The following is a 13228-nucleotide window of genomic DNA, read 5'->3' as shown; positions in this document are numbered from 1 at the left end:
AAGTACTAACGATTTGCGTCACTATCGAACACTAACGTAGCACTAGTGACGTTTAAAGTCGAAATGGAGTCTGACATAAGTGGCTTGTCAACTTCACGGACATTATATTTTCCTTGAATGAGAGAATTTTGCGCCCAGGAAATTTGCGCCCTACCACAAAAATAGGAAAAAATGCGCTCGCAATATATTTGCACTGGGATGTTTGCGCCCTACCCCAAAAAGAGGGGAAAATGCGCCGGCTATATATTTGCACTGGGATGTTAGCGCCCTACAATTCAACTTATTTTTGTATTGTGTAAAGTAACTTCCACTCACACTTGAACTAGGCTTGCCTATCATCGTCTCAGTGAGTTACTCCATCCGTTATATTATTCCGAACAAATGAAAAAAATACAATTAGTTCACTAAAGGACAATCCATACAAATACAATTTTTCATTATACTACAAAATTTACAAAAAAGTATAAATGACTGATATATAATTATTAATATAATGAAAGAGTATAATTTAATCTACAAAAGGCTGTTTGGCTCTACCCAGATATCTCTGTTCACAATCCTTGCGAGTTGTTTGGCTTTTCAGGACACAAAATATAGAAAAGAAAATGTAAAGTGAATGTAAAATCAGTTCAGTAATATTATCAAGAAAACTATGTACAGTGTGTTTACTTGCTGGAATTCAAACACACAATTGCGTTCAGTCGTTCTCTCAGAAAAAAAAAATTTCCGGGGGGCACACTTAGAATTCCGGAGGGGGGTCACTGCTGGTACTATTCTATTTATTATTATATTATAGACGTATTATTTTGGTCTCCTCCGAGGGGGCACTCTGAGAGCTCTGGGGAGGCCAGTGTTCCCCCAAAATCATCTCTGGAAGAAGCAGTGATTGCGTTGATCCGTTGTGTTCTTTTGGCTTATACTGAAGTTTATTCTCCCCTTATATAGCCACAATGAAAATAAATCACAAATGGCATGGTTGTGGGGGGAGGATTGTTTATGCTGTAATGTCAGCCCCTCCGAGCAAATGCGTAAGCTCCAATAGGTTCTTTTATTTCGCAGAGCTCAACTTCCCGGTGGAGGTACATCGCAGGCGCAATTTTCCCTGTTCTTGAGGTAGGGCGCAAATTTCCCAGACGCAAAATTCTCGACACCGTTCGAATGACCTCGGAAAACTATATCTTTTTCAATACTTTTTTATATTCTTTTACTCGAGATTTCTTCATAGCTTCTTATTAAAATACTTACTAATATATCCTCATTTTATTGTCCTAACCAATCAATATGGGTATGTTGTCAGTAAAATATTTAGATTGATCGAGCCTCTGGTGTGTAACCACAGTATTTCATATCACCCCTCCTTTAGAAATCTTGGCTAAACGAACCAATATATGTTGCCAATAGAATAGTTTAGAATGATTGAGCCCCTGGTAAATAACCACAGTATTTCGTGACAGACCCCCCCCCCCTTCCTATTACCATATTCTAGCTACATGCCTGACTCAGCTAATTCTCTACATTATTTACCAAGCACACGTTTTCTAAAGCGGAAAATGCTCTCTAAATACCTAAGCTCATTATTTTCAGCAGATGTACAAATTGGGTAACATTCTATCTACATGATTACTGGAAACCGCTTCTCGCTATCTATAACCATATTTACTATATAATGATTAACGTTAAAACCGGAAATGGTTGATTTGTACCGCTTCCGGTTTGAATATTACATTTATCAGGGAACTCGATTCTTAACTATTGACTCTGTACATCATGGCCAAAATTGATTGGTAATCCATCAGATAGTTCTTGAGACTGTTTGCTTCACTGACGGACAGAATGAATATATGGCTATAGAGTTTTGATAAACTAAATTCGTTAATGAGTGATGATGGAACAAATATAAGAAAGGTAGGCCTTCCACCGGGAAAATTTTCGAACACAAAATTAGCCATCGAAAACCCACATGTCCTGGGTTAGAATACCATAGATGAAAACTCTACCACTGAGTCATCAATCACCCGCTTATTAGTTTTATTAATTATTATATTAATATAAATTAATGAATGCCTGCTTATGTTAATTATTGAACAATTACATTGTACACTTCGTAAAGTCAAAAATTATAAATTTGTATTTACTGTACATACAGTGAGCGCAGAAAGTGTTCGTACACCTATGCTATTGAAACGAGAATGCCTGCGAAAAAGAAACAGAAAATTTAAGAAGTGTAATAACACACACAATATGAATAATGAAAACTAAGCTTTATGAATATATCAACAAAGAACCACAAAGACAAGTTTAATGGTCAGAAAGTAAATAAATTCCGTAGAAAGTGTATAGAGTAGACGCAAAAAGTGATCGTACACCTGACGTACGAATACGAAACAAAGATACCACAACTGGGGTTCACTAGTATTCACCTGGGTATACACCTCTGTATAGCATGACGAGTAACAGAATGAGTTTAGTTGTGAATAGAAGTGAAAAAACTGCACGGTGGGCTGTCAAAGTGGGAAGCAACCGAACAGAAACAAATGAGGAGACAAGAAAAGTAATTATTAAATTGCATAAGAAGAGTAAGTCTTTGAGAAAGATAGCAAACCTTGCAGACAGGCCTCGTTCAACAGTACAAACAATAATTGCGATGTATAATGTTTCTATCACTGTGCGAAAAAAAAAAAAAAAAAAAAAAAAAAAAAAACACTGGAAGACCAAGAGTGTTGAGTGAACAAGATAAACGTTACATTATTAGGGAAAGAAAAAAGGTTCCAAAAAATAGTGCTGTGCAATTGGCAACGGATCTGGAAACACGCGGTGTTAAAGTATCAGCCAGTACAGTGCGGAATATTTGCAAGGTATCATGGTCGGATAGCCAGGAAAATGTTCTGGGTGAACAAGACAAATCGTATAAAGAGACTAAAGTTTGAAAAAGAGTATAAAGATAAGGGATCAGGCTTCTTTCTGGAATAGGGTCATATTTTCGGACGAAAGTAAATTTAACTTTATCGAGTCCAATGGGAGGCGTATTGTATGGCGCAAGGTGAATACAGAGATGAATCCTCAAAATCTCGTCCCTAAAGTAAGACACGGAGGAGGGTCCGTGCTCGTCTGGGGTTGTATGAGTGCCTCAGGAGTGGGTCGTCTCCACCTTATCGATGGAGTGATGATCCACAAAGTGTATATTAACATATTAAAGGAAAATCTCCATACTAGTGCTCAGAAGATGGTTCTTGAAAACAATTTATTGTTCAGCAAGACAACGACTCCAAACATACAGCGGAAAATACTCGATTGTGGCTACTCTATAATACCTTGAAACAGCTTCGCACACCTCCCCAATCCCCAGATATGAACCCCATAGAACATCTATGGTCTGTTCTGGAGACAACAATCAGAAGGCACAGCTTCTCTACTCAGGGCCGGCGCTAGTAATTTTGCCGCCTTAGGCGGTGCTTTCACATGCCGCCCCTTTAATCCGCAAACCTTATTTTGACAGATAACGTTCAAGTGTCATTTAAAAACATGTATAAAATGGAAAAGTAAACAAACAAACAAAAAAAAAAAGAACTAACTTTCTGAAATGTTCACGTAATATTTAAACGACTCTATACTGACACAATATTCAGTATGCTCGATTTCGCTGTATATCTGTAATATAGAGCAGCGCATACAGAAAATAAAATTTTAAAAATATACTTTAATCATGACTAAGAATTTTAATTTTTAGGCTTATTTTATATCAAAAGGCGTTTTCAACAGAGTATGGAGCAAGAAGATAATACAGTAAATCAGATAATTATGGTAAATGTAAGTGATTAGCTTAAGCCTTATAATGTACTAAAACACAATAGACATACATAAATTTAACATACCTTAATTGAAAGAAACTTTTCTTGCTTTGATATGAGCAAATTCCTTTATCACATCACGTAGTCCAATGTTTTAGCCAATTTGTGTTCTATTGATATCGACGCTAGACCACTCAAGCGTGTTTCAGACATAGAAGAGTGTAGATAGTTTCTAATAAACTTAAGTTTCCAAAAACTTCTTTCTCCACTTGCCACTGTTACAGGCAAGATTAACAAAATTCTATGTGCAATACTAACATTGGGAGCAAAGTCATGTTCGTAATTTTTTTTTTTTTTTTTGGGTGAACTTTCACACGCTTAATTATAGTGGATAACACTTTCAGTTTGTCTTTCAAATCACTGGGGTTAATATCTTTCAATTCTTCGTGTGTTAAAATGATGGTAAGTTTAGTACACTTTTCAGACAAAAAGTTCAGGTGGTAGGCTATATCTTTACGATTACTTATATCGCAAAGAAAATTGAAATACTCGCTGTGATGTTTAAGTTGCTCAAATCTTTCTCTTAAAAGCTAACACAATCACTTCTAGAACTTTGTAATAAAAATCGATCTTGTATCTTGTTTGTGGCTGTTTTCAGTAGCTTCATCCTCTGCCTCGTACTGAAACTGTCTCTTCTTTCGACTTCGAGCTTGCACTGTATTACGTATCAGTGGATCACCCGTATCGAATGCTGATGCCAAGTCCATCGTATCAACTAAGTAAGATTTAAACTTTGCATAATTTCTGCTCCTCTCAAAGTACCCAGATATATTTTCAAGAAATCCTACTGCATCCAACACATGAGAATCAATGCTTTAAAGTCATATCAGACAACGAGTGAGTAAAGGAAAGAAAAGTAACTCAGCTGGTTTGCTATACACAGAGCATCGTGGACGACCATTCTATCGGTTCTATTGTCATTACTTATTTGAAGTAAGGCATCATAAACTTCCTATATTTGATAACTGAGTCAGAGCATCAATTCGGCTCTCCCACCTTGTGGTGGATTATGATTTTAAAGTGAGACTACTAATATGTTCCTTTAGTATGGCCTAACGTTGAACTGACGCAGAAAAAAAAAGTCATAAACTTTTTTTTAGCTATACAAAAAATGAGACATTTCTCAAGAAATAATACGCTGTACGATTTACTATATTCGGAATGAACAATTTGTAAATTGGTCAAAAACTCGCTATTAGAACCTAAATGTCTCTAGATGCTACCAGGGGCGGATCCAGGGGGGGCGATCGGGCGATCGCCCCCCCCCAGAAGAGGAAACTTTTTTATTTTATATATAAATAAAATATATAGTTTATTTTTTGACGCTCTTAAAAGTTTCCTCTCTAAGTAGCAGTATTAAAAGTAGCTCTAAGTAGCAGTATTAAAAGTAGCTCTAAGTAGCAGTATTACAACCCACCGCCCCCCCCCCCCAGAAGTCCGTCCTGGATCCGCCCCTGGATGCTACAGGCTAGAACGGCCTGTCTCAAGTGGGAGTGTACCTTTTGCATACTTGGAGCGGAGCGTTAGAACATTATTGAATAGAAAAAAATATAAAAAGACACCGTGATAATCTTATGCACTCTAGCTCAAAATCCTATCTACACTGCTGCAAGGGAAATATTGAACGAGATACCTGTGGCTAGTAGTTTGATAATTGAAAACGAGGAGGAATGCTCTGAATTTCCTGAGAGAGTATTTTCTTGAATGTGAGTAAAGTAAGTTCAATTACATTCTCAGGTTAACACAATCTTATTTTTCCATGTGAGCCTATTACGAAGCATTATATTTTGATAGTATTCTTTTCTTTTTCAAATTTTGCCGCCCATTAGACTTGCCGCTCTGGGCGGTGGCACGGCTCGACCCTCTCTCGCGCCGGCCTGTCTCTACTAAAGAAGGCCTAAGAAAAGCTATTCAAGAAGAATGGGACATAATCCGTCCCGAAGCTACAGAACTACGAACTACTATAGGTGAAATCAATGCCACGAAGACTACAGACAATCATTAACGCACAGGGTAATCCCACAAAATATCAAATAACGTAATATACTTTATAAGCACTAATTCACGCATAAGTGTAAGGTGACATTTTGCGTTTACAAAAAAGGAATTCTCTCTTTTCTTCTGAACAAAAAGTGATGGTGTTTGTTTGGCCTTTCTGTTGTATATAGAAATAAAATGTATGAATGTGTAGTCTTAATTCTGGTTATATATATATTTTCCACCTCCCGTTCTCATGCTAGCTGTTTTCAATATAAAGTATGCACGGTGTACGAACACTTTCTGCGCTCACTGTAGGTATGTTGACAATAAGCGAATGTTATTAGAATATTTGTTGAGATTTCTTTTCCTCCACTGCCTTTCGCCTGGTTAAAGTAGTTTGCAGTGCTTTGGAGCAGCTGCAGGTGGGAACGCGATAATGTTTGAGACATACCGGCGACTTTTTTGTGTGTGAAAATAAGACCTTCCTTATAAAACAGTAAATAACTGCAGTAGCAATTGTCTACGTAAGTGATAAAGACATATCCAACTACAAGAAACTAATACAGTATATATATTCATTATTGTGTTTCTGTTTTAACAGCTACTAGCTAGGGATGGCCAATTCCAGAATTTTTACTTTCCGGAATCCGGAAAGTAAAATCGGAAAAATTCCGGATTTCGGAAAAATTCCGATTTTTTTCTAAATTCCGGATTTTTTCCGAATGTCGGAATTTTTCCGAAATCCGGAATTTTTCCGAATTCCGGAATTTTTCTGGATTCCGGAATTTTTCCGAATTCCGGATTTTTTCCGAAATCCGGATTTTTTTCCGAATTCCGGAATTTTTCCGAAATCCGGAAAGTAAATTTTCCGATTCCGGAAAACAAAATTTCCGGAATCCGGATTCCGGAAAATTTTGGCCATCCCTAATATATATATATATATATATATATATATATATATATATATATATCATCTCCACCCACAATCGTACTAAAACCGAAAGTGGTAGAAATTTCGTAATACTTTTGATTTCACAAAACAAATACGGTAAAAGAGAGATCAAGAAGCAGTTTCTGAAATCGATTGAGAATCTAACAAGGGGATCCATCTACTCCATTAACATTCTATTCAAACCTGAAATGATAGATATTAATCACTTCCGGTTTCAACATTGGTCGCTATAGAACAAAAGAGCTGGCAAGAAGCAGTCGTTGAAACGATTCAGCGTCTAAAGGATAGCTTCCATGTCCTCTGTTAATCCGCAGTTCAAATCGGAAGTAGAGAAATAATCAATTTCGGTTTCAACAGTCACTATAGAACTAATACTATGATAGGTAACGAAAGCTGTGTCTTGAAATCGATTCAGCATTGAAGGAAATATTCCAGTTTCATTCCCCTCTTTAGTGAAGGCGGAAGTAATAGAAATTTGTTACTACTTCCGGTATATTTCATATTAATCTCCATAGTACAAAAACAGTAAGTGATAGTGAGAATTGGCTTGACAAGGTTCATTGTCCCTAGAATAAGTTTTGTCGTGACTTTTATTTCTCTCTATTCAAACTGGAAGTGGTGGAAACTGTAGATTTCCGGTTTCAACTCTGACGGCCATAGTAAAAAGATGGAAATAGCGATAGGTCCTTTTCTGATACGCATTCACCATCACAAGAATATATTTTATCTCTGATTTTATTCCTCTAATTCCCTGGTTCGATTTTCACCCAAGTAAGTTTATTGTGGACAACACCGTGTCCGTGGGTTTTCTCGCGGTACTCCCGTTTCCTCCCACTTTCTCATTTTACCAGTTCTTCCATGATCATTCATAGCCTTAATCTGAAGGACATAATCGTGGGTTTGCTAAGCTTAAATTATTTTATTTCATTTCATTTTATTTCTCGAGTGCAACTGGAAATGATAGAGGTTATTTATCATTTCCTATTTCAATATTAATTTCCATTGAGAAAAGACAGTAAGCGACAGTGAGTAATGGCTTTTTGATATTTATTTAGCGTCCGAGAAACAGGATCAATTTTTCACCTTATTCCTCAGCTGCAACCAGTAGTTTTAGATGTTCCGTTTGAGTGTTGAATTCCAATAGGTTGGAAGTCTACCGTAGTTTCACACTGACAAACGACGCTCACTAGTTTGAAGTTACTCTGTAGAAAGACTTCACCAATTGAACGGATAATATACATTAAGAGATATTTTCTTTTCTATTTTCCAGATCAAATAATGCAATACATCCGCAGCTTAGAGCAGAAAGTACATCAGCTGGAGGAAGAGAAAAGAGCTCTCCAACAGAAGCTGATGCACGGGAGTGGAGAGGGTAGCGACAGTCATAAACTGCATCAGATTCACCAAGGCTTAGGTCATGGAACGGGGACTGATACGGGAGGCAAAGATGATGTGAGTATTTGTTTTAGTTGTATGTTTATGGGTGTCAGAAAAATACAGTTGTTTATTATTATTAGTAGTAAATACTCTGCCTCTTGGCAGGTCCTCTCACTAATGAGGTGTCTTTTTCAATTTTAGATTTGGGCCTGGAAATGTTTCTTCCACTTTTCTCGATCTTTAGCTTCCTCTTTTAACCCCGATATTTTCTTTTATTTTTCAAATCATTGATCAGTTGTGTTCTTCTTGTTTATATACTTCGCTTTCCTTCCATCTTTCCTTCTGTGGCGATATGAAGAAGACAATTTCTTCCCAAGATGTGTCCAATCCAATTGACCTTCCTACGAAGGATGCTGTGTAGAAGCATCCTCTTCTCTCCTATCCGTTTCAAAATATCTTCATTTGTTACTGTCTCTGTTATTTTTATCTTCTCCATCTTCCTCCAACACCACACTTCGAGGGGACCGCGGTGGTTCAGTGGTAGAGCATTCACCTCTGGTGTTTGGAGTCCCGGGTTCGATCCCAGCCCACGCCAAGTGAACTTTGTGGTGGACAAACACCGTGTGTGTGGGTTTTCTCGGGGTTCTCCCGTTTCCTCCCACTTTCTTAATTCCACCATTTCATTCATTACTCATCATCACCGTCCTTTAGCCCAACCGGCATAATCGTGGGACGTAAAACTCAAAGATTTCATTTCATTTTCACCACACTTCGAAACTCCCTACATATTTCTTCACTATCTTCCGTAATGTCCAGTTGTTTACGGAGGGGAAGTTCATAAATTGGTAAGTTACTCTACGAGTGGGAAAATTTCCAGCATGTGGTATGAAGCAGTTATATCAGTGTCGTCCCCCCTCCTCCCCGTAGTCTTACTTTGTTTGGGATACAATTCTTAAGCATACTTTGATTGGGATGTAACTCTGAGCATACAATAGGTTGTAACAGGAAGAAACTAATCTGACGACCAACCTGGTGTTAATTGTGTACATCTTAGGTTAAACAAAGAGATAAAAACTAAACGCAAGCTCCGATTATAGTGTAGTTTTTTGTTGTTGTTTTTTTTTTTTTTTTTTTTTTTTTTTTTTTAAATACACTATACTAAATAATATGTTTATATGTATGTATTTGGTTATGTATTGTCACAGTCACGTAGACTGTACTTCTTCCACTAATCAGGTTTTCACTTCTAAAAAAAATGTCCTCAACGTTCTGATTACGACTCATCTGAGTACGAAATCTAAAGTTAAATACGGGCAAAAGGGGGAGATAAGGATTAAGATACATACAGGAAGTAAAAATCTTAAGGTTAGAAATGTTTTCATAAACAGTAATACTAATTCTTCGTAGGTATTTCGAAACTAAGTTGAGAAAGATATGTAGATTTTATTTTACAAAAAGGAATTCTTGTGTGTTTACGAGATTACAGAATTTATTGTTCATAGTTACAATTCTTTTGAGGTGAGAAACTACATGAGCAGTAGCCAATGATATGCGATATTTAACGCAGCTTAAACTCCTTATGTTTTTTAATATGAAAATGTTTGACAAAAACCGCAGTTACATATGCATCTAGCAGGGAAAAGAACTTAAGTACTGTTAGTAAGTTGTTTTGTTTTCTATCCTGTGATAGATTATGGGCTCGATTTTCTATAATGTAAATATTGACACAAAAGTTTGAATCAAAATTTACTAGCAGTTATGGAAATACCCGGAGAAACCCATGATGTTGATGGGTCAGCTCTGTATTAGTAAGCCACAATTCATCTTCTTCAATATAATTACAAGAATTATTTAAGAAAATAGAAAGAATATTCTAATGCGTGAGGCATAATAGTAAACACATTATATATGAGTTCTTTGAACCACTTAAATTTTGGTTGATATTTGAATATTATTTTAGGAGCTATGTATTATTCCGTGTAATGTGGGTTCCTGTCATCACGGCATGGCGCGTCCTCAGGTTACGGATCGAATAAGCAGTAACGGACAGACGGCAAAGAGTGGTGCTCCAGCTTGGGGGTTTGGCGTGAGGTTAACAACCTCATCCTGTTAAAAAGAAAGAAAAACTTGTTCAGAAACATTCACAGAAGCCTCGGACCAAACTGATAACTTGGCACGGCACTCAGCAAAAGAAAATGGACATGAGTTTTTGAACATGGAATACTTCTGTATTAGAAGTCTCATAGAGCAGGCGCGTTAAAATCTGTAACAAGTGAGTTCTTAACTGGAAGACCAATCGGAAAACGATCATTAGGAAGACGTAGGTGTAGATGGGAGGACAATATTAAGATGGATCTCGCAGAAATAGGAATACAAAGAAAAAATTGGTTCCAGTTGGCTAAGGATAGAAGTCCGTGGAGAGCTTTTGTGAACGCGATATTGAACCTTCGGGTTCCATATGTCATAGAGTTAGTTAGTTATCTTTTATTTTTATCTCTTGCAGTTTGAAGATATTATGTACATATTTTATCTATGAACTGTATTTTCCAGAGTTTATCCTTTTCTCGCCCGGAAGCAGTAGTACATGCGTTGCAAGTTCTTGAAGTGAGAGAGCAGATGGAGAGAGTTGGACAAGGAGTAGGCCCTGATATTGATCCCGCAGATTTGGAAGATGGAGAGAAGGCACTCATCCGAGAAATGTGCAATGTAAGTTTTAAAGAATTGCCTGGTTATTTTCCTTTTTATTATATAATTTTTCTTTTAATTGCTTTGTTAAGTTCAAGACTTGTAACTTAAATTACACGAACTTCCATCGTATACCTAATAATATATTCATACTGGCCTTAACTTAACGTTTTATTGTAAGATTAATTATAATTGTTAGAAATGCATTTAAGTTGCGTAAATGCATAAGCAACGTCACTTAATTAAGCATTCTTTCAACCAGAGTAGTGTAGTGCTGATTCGAGATATTGTAGAGAATTCAAAAATTGTTAACTAATGGTTGGTAATTGTGGCCTTAACGTGATGTACTGGTATTCCGTTAGAGATAATTCCCGTGGTAAAATATATAACAAATTATGTCCGAAATAGAAGTGTGAACACATCTAACCATATAACTTATAAGAAGCATAACACTATTTTGCAGATGACTCTCTTCTATACATGTGTACAGTAAGTATAACTATGTTAGACAGGGGGGTTCCAATTCAGGCTACGCAAAACATTAAAGTATAAAGAAGGACATTGTCAGGCCATGCGGCAAATAACATTATCATGACATTTGGAAGAGGTGCGACGAATAAACACACCTGACCGACTGTAGTTTCAGATGATTTCCTGAAGAACCTCTCTCTAAACTGTCTTACATGCGATTGTTTGTACTATTGCAGACTAAAGCACATGCCATTGTTCCATGCCTCAGTCATCAGTAAGGTAAAAACGTTAAATCCATGGGTGCCACGTGTATTGATATTAGTCAGCAGGACACGCCGTGTGGTAGTGTGCGTTTGGTTGGTTTGGAAGAAGGTTGTGTACGTTGGATTTTCACATGTGATACAAAATGAATGTCGGACGACTTAAGTAAACGATCTGCAGAGTGGGTGAATTGGGATCATCGTTCAGGACATGTCCTCTCCCACCCATTGAGATATTAATGGGCAGTGGCCTACTGTTGAACATTATCCATCGTAGATCGTTAGTGTGTTGAACTGTGCGGGAAGTGGTAGTGTCGACTGGTCAGCAGACAGGATGTTCACATAAAAGTAAACGAACACCTCATGTGGGAAAAGATAATGAGGTAAGACTTCACACTTACTAGACTACGGTACGTGCAGAAAGTGATGTACGAGCAGGGCTGGGTCAACATAAGGACGATAGTGCCTATTTCTAGGTGGGCCAGTTCTGACGGTGGGCTAACTTTGTATCTAGGTCGGGTGGGCCACAGTTTGCTAGTCCGCCCCTATGTACGAGGCGTATCCGTAGAATAAGGTAAACACACAAGTAATATTTTCTTGTGTAAGATGGCTGTACTGCCTTTCACTGTCAGCCTTCCGCATCCCTCTTTGTGGCTTGGTCCTCATTGCTACGTGAAGCCTAACGCGAATATCACGTGTTCACAATGGCTGTGCCGATTCAGAATCCCGCCAAATGTAAAGTGCATTTTCTCCAAGCACAAGTTTCGGACCACAGCTGCACAGCCCGGACCTTGCTCCCAGCGATTTCCACTTATTTCTTCACCTGAAGAAACGTGGATAACACTTCCATGATATAAAAATATCGAGAATGAAGTTGAAATGTTGTTCCAGCAGCAGGCGATGCAATTTTATGACTGTGGGATACAGAAGCTAGTACCTCGACTTAACAAGTGTGTCAATAATGGTGGTAATTACGTTGAAAAATGACTCATCACTAAATACATCGTATGAGACATTGTGTTAAATGAATTCTGTCGTAACCTTAAGTTTCTGGACAAGCCTTGTAGTTATGACCATGTTCGGGTTGCCTTCCCCCAGATTTCCCAGATATCAATTTTATAGAGGTTGAGCCAAATCTTGAGAATCATTGGACAGAGAATAGAACGAGAAATAAATCCCACGTCCACCGGGGATGCAACCTGGGCTGTAAAGTTGGTAACTAGACGCCTTTCACCGACTACACCAACGCAACTATAATGGTATTTCATGTTGCATAAAAGTGCACGATGAACAAAGATCATACACGGTCTTGGTGATATTCCTCTGACATAAGTTTTTCCTCATCTTGGATGAACTCTTTGTTGGCTACAAAACGTTCTGTGATGACACAGAACTTTGGCATGCAATCGGTAGGTGTTTGACTTCATTTACTACGAAATCCAGTCTTTGGCTGAGCTATGGATACACAAGAAGACCACTTAGACTGATAAGAGTTGTTGATTCCAGTTATTTTAGTTACGTTTTCACTTACATACGAGGCTTGGGGCAAAAGTCATTGCGACTAGTTTTTTGCTTGCAGATATGTGAGCGAATCACAGACTTCTAGATGTCGCGTGGAAGTCATGCAGGCATAGTGTATATTCACAACAACAGAT

At 37.6% G+C, this 13228-nt stretch overlaps 1 protein-coding gene across 1 annotated transcript in view; it reads left to right on the top strand.

Moving 5' to 3' along the window:
- The window catches only part of Ccdc85 (coiled-coil domain-containing protein 85), a 35445-nt gene that overhangs the window by 9885 nt on the left and 12332 nt on the right, over window positions 1–13228 (top strand). Inside the window, exons 4-5 of the mRNA XM_081758264.1 lie at window positions 8051–8232; window positions 10708–10863. Of these exons, the coding sequence (XP_081614390.1) occupies window positions 8051–8232; window positions 10708–10863 (338 nt within the window). The remainder of the gene's footprint in view (window positions 1–8050; window positions 8233–10707; window positions 10864–13228) is intronic.

This window comes from Thermobia domestica, chromosome 5, assembly GCF_964235325.1.
Source record: "Thermobia domestica chromosome 5, izTheDome1.hap1.1, whole genome shotgun sequence".
NCBI lineage: Eukaryota > Metazoa > Arthropoda > Insecta > Zygentoma > Lepismatidae > Thermobia > Thermobia domestica.
Note: the sequence above shows the minus strand (reverse complement) of the source record. Positions and strands in the feature narration are given on the sequence as shown.